The following is a 7,388-nucleotide window of genomic DNA, read 5'->3' on the forward strand; positions in this document are numbered from 1 at the left end:
CTGCTTTTGTAAAGCCTTTTGTGACACAGCTGAAGAGCTGACAAGGCCTGTACCCTACATGCTGCAAGACCACAACTTCTTCTTACAATAATGGAGTATTACAAAGGGTGATACAGTCTTGTCAGTACCAAACCCTTTCCAGTGGTTCTGGCGTAATAATGCTGTTTGCTTCAGGCCTCTAGAAGGCCTGATTGTGGTGCCACTGATTGTTCTGCAGGAGGGAAGATGGCTTTGCCTGGAGGAAGGCTGACTGGCAGAAAAAAAAAGGCCTTAAATTTATTCTTTGTGCTCCTGTGTTGAAGAAGATCCGTTAGAGCCAGTGCTGGATGTCTGTGTGATGTTACTGTGTGCAGATCAGGAGGAAAAACATTTTAAGCTTGGGAGATGCCACAGGTTCAGTATTGGTGCAGACAGGCTGATCCATGGCTGGTGAGGACTGCAAGGAGCAGCAGCTGTGGCCTGCAGCTGAGACGCCGCATAGGAGAGAGGCAAAGGGAGATGATGCTTGCCAGATGCCCACACAGCAACTTAGGGCTACAGGCAGGAATGGGACTTGGGAACTGAAAGCACCGACTGCCCTGCTAATGGAGCAGTGGGTGGCTTATAGCAACAGAGGTGCCCCTGAGTCCTGTCAGAAAAGCCGGAGTAGCTGAAGAAAAGTGCTCCCTCCCCATGCTGCTGAGATGATACGTGTCCTTCCAAATAATAAACTCCCTCCTTTCTCCACAGCTTCTGCCTCTCCTAGCCTCACGGGGACTCCAGAGGCGGCCCTGGCTGGCGTTCAGCACCAAGGAAGAGAGCACTGCAAGGCCCATTGGGCGATACCCAGTACCCAATAAGAAGGACATGCCGTATGACATTGTGGAGCTCATGGAGGAAGTAGAAATGAAGGTAAAGAAATTCTACTGGAAGACTGTCAGTGGAAAGGGTCTAAAGCCTGAGTAGGTCATACACCCTAAGAGAGCAGTTCTGCTCCAGTTAGGTCTAACACAAACCTGATAGCAGACTGAAGTGAGCAGCACTTCTTGCAAAGGCCCTTCCATTCTACAGGATGACGATTTTACTAGAAATCTTGCAGTGTGTTGACAGGATTGTAAGCCTGCCTGGTTCCATGAGACTAGTGGGTTGTTTCAGGTGGCATATTGTACACAGGGATTAGCTGGAACACTGACATGTATTTGTTTTTTCTGGGAGGGCAGCTGTGTTTACTTGAGACGCTATTAGAAGTATTTTTAACACTTTTAATGGAGAACAAACAGGAGAGGAGCCGTTTTGATGACAGTGTTAAAAGACTCAGGGGGTGTTTCCACTTTTGAGCTTTGATGGTTTTTCTCCAAAGCCAAATGGGCTGTGCAGTGACAGAACAGTAAGCCTAATGCTGAACTGTGTATAAGGGGAAAAAGAGGGAACTGGATGAGAGTTTCCTTCCCTGCTGTTGCGGAGAAGGAATGCCATACAGGCCTTCCTGATGGCTAAAACATTCCACCAGCCGCAGGTCCATGACTTCTCTTTTCCAAGAGCTTCATCTCGGGGGAGTGCCGGTCCATCCCTCCCTATCCTTCCTGTTGGCCTGTTGAATCTGTGCTCTGCTACTGTTGCAGTGGCCTGACTGAAGTTTGCATAATAACAAAAGGAGTCATCAGACTTGAGGGTAAATATGATGTACAGAGGAAGAGTCAGCTCACATTTCACACGCTGTGATGCAAACCCCTGTGTGTCAGTGCACTGACAGGGTCAGCAAAGACCTGTGTATAGGATCCAATCAATCCAGCAGACTTGGATATCCAAACAGTGCTGCCAGCCTCTGTTGTGCCAACCACAGGTTGTGAACAAAGCGGGAAGAGCCTGCCCTTGGTTTATTAACAGTAAACAGATGGGTGAGACAGGAGGAAGGCACAGGCAATTGTGTGGCAGTGGAGGGAGGTTGCCAGAGGGGTCTGTGACACCTGGGCTACTCTTCTTTTCCATAAACAACCTAAAGAACAGCAGCTGGTAAGCTGATGGAGGCTACAGGCAGTTACCACAATCACAGTGAACGCAGCCTGTTTAGAACTGCAGTGGGCAGCCAGGCACTGAGGCTGAACCCCTGTTGATAAATGCCAGCTGCTGTGGCCCAGGCAGAGGTGGGCACTGCATTGGCTGATCCTGCAGGTAAGAGGCAGCAAGCGATTCTCTGGGAAAAGGCAGCCTTGCACACCATCACAGAGGTGGACTGGGCATTGGCAGTTATCGGGGGCAGAATGGAGAGAGAAGTAGAGCAGCATTATTGTGCCAGCATATACATCCACTGTGTGTAGGCACCTCAGACAGTGTGCTCTTCAGATTGGGCTGGCCTTGTGCTGCATCCTGTAAACTTGGAGGGAAGAGGAGACTTACAGAAGGTTTAGGATGGTCAAACGGGCTTAGCGGCATCTGTGCTGGGAGACAGCCTCTCAGTTTGGAAAGGAGCTCACCAATGTGACTGGTCTTTACTGCTGTGGCTGAAGTGTGCAGGGCAATCAGTCATGCTATGAAACCGCAGCAACACCTAGTGAAGAACCACATCATTATATGTTCAGTCATATGTATAAACGAGCTCAAAGGGCAAGAGAATGGGCCTGCAGAGATTCCCCAGCCCTGCTGTGCTAACAAATTCTTCCCTAAGCCTAGTGCGTTAATGTCACCCTCTGTGCTCTGTGTTAAGTTACAGTTCTGAACTTGTTTTTCTTTTTCCTTGAACAGACTGGATTTCTGCCCAATGTGTTCAAAGCCATGTCTCACCGACCTGCTGAATTCAGAGCTTTTTTTGCTTATTACAATGCCATTATGAACAAAGACACAGGTAAACCATACAACCGCCTTAAAACTGCCCTTCCCTTTATAGATGCAAAAAGGTGCTAGAAGCGGCATTTCTGACATTCTGTGCTCGTTTTGGCTGGGGTAGAGTTAATTTTCTTCCTAGTAGCTAGTACGGGGCTATGTTTTGCATTTGTGCTGGAAGCAGTGTTGATAATACAGGAATGCTTTAGTTATTACTGAGCAGGGCTTACACTGAGTGCGTTCTCCCTGCCCATAATAACAGCTGGCAGAAGCTGGAACTGCGCAGCCGCTTCTGGCTTTGCTTGTGTTGCACACAGCTTCATACTCTTCAGCTTGTGGTTAAAAAGCAGCTCTCAGGCCAAGCTCTGCTGCCTTGCTGCACCATGCTCTGTCTCGAGACAAAGAAAGGATGGGCTGCTGCATAAGGGAAGATAAGCTGGGAGCCGAGTGTGCTGGAGCGGTATAGGCAGAGGCAGTGGTTTCAATGGCAAGGCTGCAGCCCCACACTACCAGAGCAAGGCAAGCAGGGAAGGTCTGGCAGTGGTGACTAGGGCCAGCAAGGAGTCCAGTTTTCCCAGGCAAGTCCATGGGGACGAGGCAGATCCAAGGTCAAGCCAGAAAGTTGGCCTGGGGGTCAGTCAGGCTCCAAACCAGCAGGCTTATGCAGCCAGGCACTGCAGCTGCAGCATGGCTCAGGTGGGGTCACAGCCAAGGGCCCAGCATAAAACAGCTCCCAAAGGAGGGGCAGGTCCTTGCTGAGCCTGCCTGCAGCCCTTCATTCACAACAGTTCTTGGTGATGAACTGTCCTTGGGCGGTATGCGGAATTTGTGTGAGGGAGGCTGTGCCCTCTGGCATCCGATGTACTGTGCCAGGGGCTTTGAACCTGGGGGTGTCTGTGCTTGCTCTGTGCTAGGACACCTGTGCAGCCGGCGGCCTCTGCGTGCCCTGGCGTGGAGACGAGAGAGGGCTAGCTGCAGCAGTGGTGCTGGGCAGGGCTGTAGGGAACTCTGCACGGCTCTCCAGCCTTTGAGGAAATGCAGCTTGAAGGCTGCCCATTCCTCCCTCCTATTTCCTGATGTACAGGGCACCGAGGAGCCTGTTCTCATTGCTTTTGTTCTGAAGGTACATTAGTAAAACCCAGATTTTGTAAAATAAGCTGGTACATGTAGATTGGTCCTCCTGCTTATGGGAGATGAGGGCTCAGGAGGAGTGCCTCAGTGAGTTCTGGGGGCAGCGAGGAGTGCAGCCTTATGCCTCTCCTGCGTGGTACATACAGTCTCTGTGTGAAGCTTTCTGCTCTGGTTGTGCTGCTGGAGTGAAGCCATGCCCATAGCTGCACTAGGGTCCGTTTTTCCTTTCTCATTCCCGTGCTTCCTGTTTGTTTGACTTGAAAAGTAGGACTATTTTGGATCCCACCCTCTTCAGCATCTCTCCTGCAGTATCACATGTTACCGCCTTCTGGCACTGAACCAGAGCAAGAAGGCCTCTTCTCCTGACTGCTCTTTAGTCAGGAGGTTTTAGTAGTGTCTTTCATGGTCTTAGAAGACACTGGTTTTATGGAAATTTTCAAAGTCCAGTAAAGCACTAGCTTTTGTGGGGAGGAGGAGGGACCCTGACCTTCCCTGTGAAGTGTAGTTTTGAAAAAACCCTGCTGCTAATTATCTTAAAGGCAAAGAGCACAAGTGCTGGTACACAGCCAGGTAAGTTCCTCAGATCCTTCCTGTGCACACTCATGTTGTGAAGCTGTTTGTGAAAATTATTAGGGTTCATTCTAAGTATAACAAAGCATACCCTTCTTTTCCACAAATTCTTTAGAGCAGTCACAGGGCCAGACGCTCTGTAGAAGTCATGGTCCATCTGTCTGGTGGTCACTAGAAGTTCTGAAAACCCCAGCCCTCGGGCACCCCATTGTTCTTTTTGATTTTTTTTCTTTCTGCCTTCAGAAAAGCTGCCAGTAATGTTTACTTGCTGAAACATACTTAGCAGGTTTTAGAACACTGCACTTTTCTGTGAAAGCAGCAGTAAAGCATCAAAGAACAGACAAAGAACACTCTCCCTAGCCATTTGCTTCTGAGACGTACGTGGAGAAGTACCAACCAAGCTTCCTGCTCAGTGAGCAAGTAATTTTACCCCTCTGAGTTTTCCTGTTATGTAGAATTGCTGTTTCCCTGTTGACCTGTGGGAAAGGGTACAGGCGATAGATAAAGCGGCAATGTCCCACGAACCTCAAAGGCTAGTGCATCTTGTTCCTCCTGCTGTTCGCACGAGAAACCTACACTAAGATTAACAAAACATAACAAAGGACTAGCCAGAGGTAACGTGCATGACTTCTAAGATGCTGCAAAACAGAAACTGAGGCCAACAGCCCCATGGGAAAAATCACAAAAATGTGATAAACTAACTTAGAGTACTGAGCAGTGTAACATGAGAAACAAAGAGGTGGTTATGTAAATATGCCCTGTGACTGGACCCTTCTGCTGTTTCTTGTAATGCATATAAGGGAGAGTTAAGAAGCAATAGGCGATTCTGATTCTGGTTAAGCACATCAGGGTCCGTGAAATCATTCACTACATTGACCCAATCTCATGTCCCTTATCCTAATTAGATGCCTCACGAGCAACTATCCAGGTAAATTGGTTGCATGGATGATCATAGAATCACAGAATGGGTTAGGTTGGAAGGGACCTTCAAAGATCTAGTCCAACAGCCCCCCCCTGCCATGGGCAGGGACATCTTTCACTAGATTAGGGTGCTCGAAGCCCTGCTCAACCTGATCTTGAACACTTCAGGGGTGGGACAGCCACAACTTCTCTGGACCACCTGTCCCAGTGCCTCACCACCCTCATCGTAAAACATTTACTCCTTACGTCCAGTGTAAACCTTCTGTCTTTCAGTTTAAAAACATTGCCCACTGTCATCTAGGAGTTTTGGTTGCAGTGTCTTCCTGCAGCTTGCTGGAGCGCTGTCTCCTGGGCTATTCTGCAGGCAGCTTGTACCTGGAGCCCTCCCCTCCCTGTTTTGCCAGTGATGCCTGCTGTGGTGGACGTTTTTACTAGCAAAATGTGCCGTATCTTCTGCTGTCCCTGCAGGGCGACTCAGCAAGGCAGACAAAGAGCTCATAATTGTGGCTACAAGTGTTGTGAATAGATGTCCCTACTGTGTGGTTGCACATGGAGCGCTTCACCGGATATATTCCAAGCAACCAGCGTTGGCTGATCAGGTCAGTGGGATTACAACAGCCTGTGCCCCACCTCCTTCACATGGTCCTTTGGGGGGTGGGAATAGCCATCTGGTGTCTGCTTTTTCACCTGAAGCTTTGATCCTCAAGTCTGTTTCGTTCTCGGCAATCTTGACATGTCTGGGGCCCTAACTCAGTACCTGGCTTAGTAGGTTTATTGGTGAGCAGTCAGACCAGTAGCTAGTGGAGGTGGGACCTCATGGTGGGGGTCTCTGCGTCCTTATCCACCTTCCAAGCAAGATGCAGGGAGTGACAGTTGACCTGCAGAGCATTCATCCTGCTGCCCACCTTATTTGCTGTTTTAATCTGGTCTGCGGAGGAACTTGCTACCACCGGGGAGCTGCAGCATCGCGGTGGCATTGCGTCCTGTTTCAAGAACTCCTCCATAGCCTGCTCAGCAAAACTGCCACAGTCTCCAAAATGAGAAGAGTGGTAAAATAGATGAGTCTTTTGTCCGATGGTAGCTAGGACGTCCGGTTCAGGTGCTGTATAAGAAGAGCCTGTGTACTGCCATCTCTGGTTTGCAGAGCAAAGAAGGTGGGCAGCCACTTAAGACTGTTTGTTGGGTCCATCTGTGCTACCTCTGGTTTCTGCCTTCTCACAGGTCATTGTGAACTGGGAGCTAGCTGACCTGAGTGACCGGGACCTGGCAATGCTGGAGTTTGCTCTTGCAGTCTGTCGAGCTGATAACATCACTGAAGAGCATTTCCAGAAGCTGGAGAGGCACGGTTTTGACCGTGAAGATGCGTGGGACATAGGCATGATTTCTGCTTTTTTTGCTATGTCTAATCGCATAGCTCATTATATTGACCTGCGCCCCAACAAGGAGTTCTACACAATGGGCAGAACACCCCGTAGAGAGAAGGAGGAGGAGGAAGCTGAGCATGCCTGACATGGCTTTCTGATGCCTGTGCATCTGAAAGATTGATCAAGCTCTTAATTCTCAAGCTCGCGTGGCTTATTTCTGAATGTGTAAAAGGGTTAAAAGTTAATACCAGATTGTAGCCGTGAGGGATGGTAGGCTTCCCTTTTCCTCAGTGTTTTGAAGTCCAGTTAGACTTCTCAGGTACGTGCTGACCCCAGTGCTTCTGTGCTCCTGTGACAGCTGGAAGATTGTAGCTTTGGTCTCGGCACTGGCCGAGCAGGTAACGAGCTCACTGGGTCATGATGTGAGTTAACAGAGGCTCTTCCACGGCATTTTGCCTGCTCTGTGGTGTGAGATCTAATACACTTCATTATGGCCAGGTGTTGTGTATGTACTCTGTGGGGCTGGTGGGCTACCAGGGGCTTGGGGGTCCCTGGCTGCGGGGAGGAGGGGGAAGGACGAGGGGATCGGCTCTGCCAGACCTC

General features: G+C 49.6%; 1 protein-coding gene across 1 annotated transcript; it reads left to right on the forward strand.

Moving 5' to 3' along the window:
- Positions 1-745: 745 nt before the first annotated feature.
- Positions 746-6,930, forward strand: LOC104155491 (the record flags this gene model as incomplete). The annotated part of the gene is made up of 4 exons (XM_009704451.1): positions 746-891; positions 2,722-2,821; positions 5,890-6,020; positions 6,643-6,930. Coding segments are annotated over 4 exons (665 nt in total), but the record flags the coding sequence as incomplete, so codon positions are not given.
- Positions 6,931-7,388: the final 458 nt, after the last annotated feature.

This window comes from Cariama cristata, unplaced genomic scaffold (assembly GCF_000690535.1).
Source record: "Cariama cristata isolate BGI_N322 unplaced genomic scaffold, ASM69053v1 scaffold25187, whole genome shotgun sequence".
Taxonomy (NCBI): domain Eukaryota; kingdom Metazoa; phylum Chordata; class Aves; order Cariamiformes; family Cariamidae; genus Cariama; species Cariama cristata.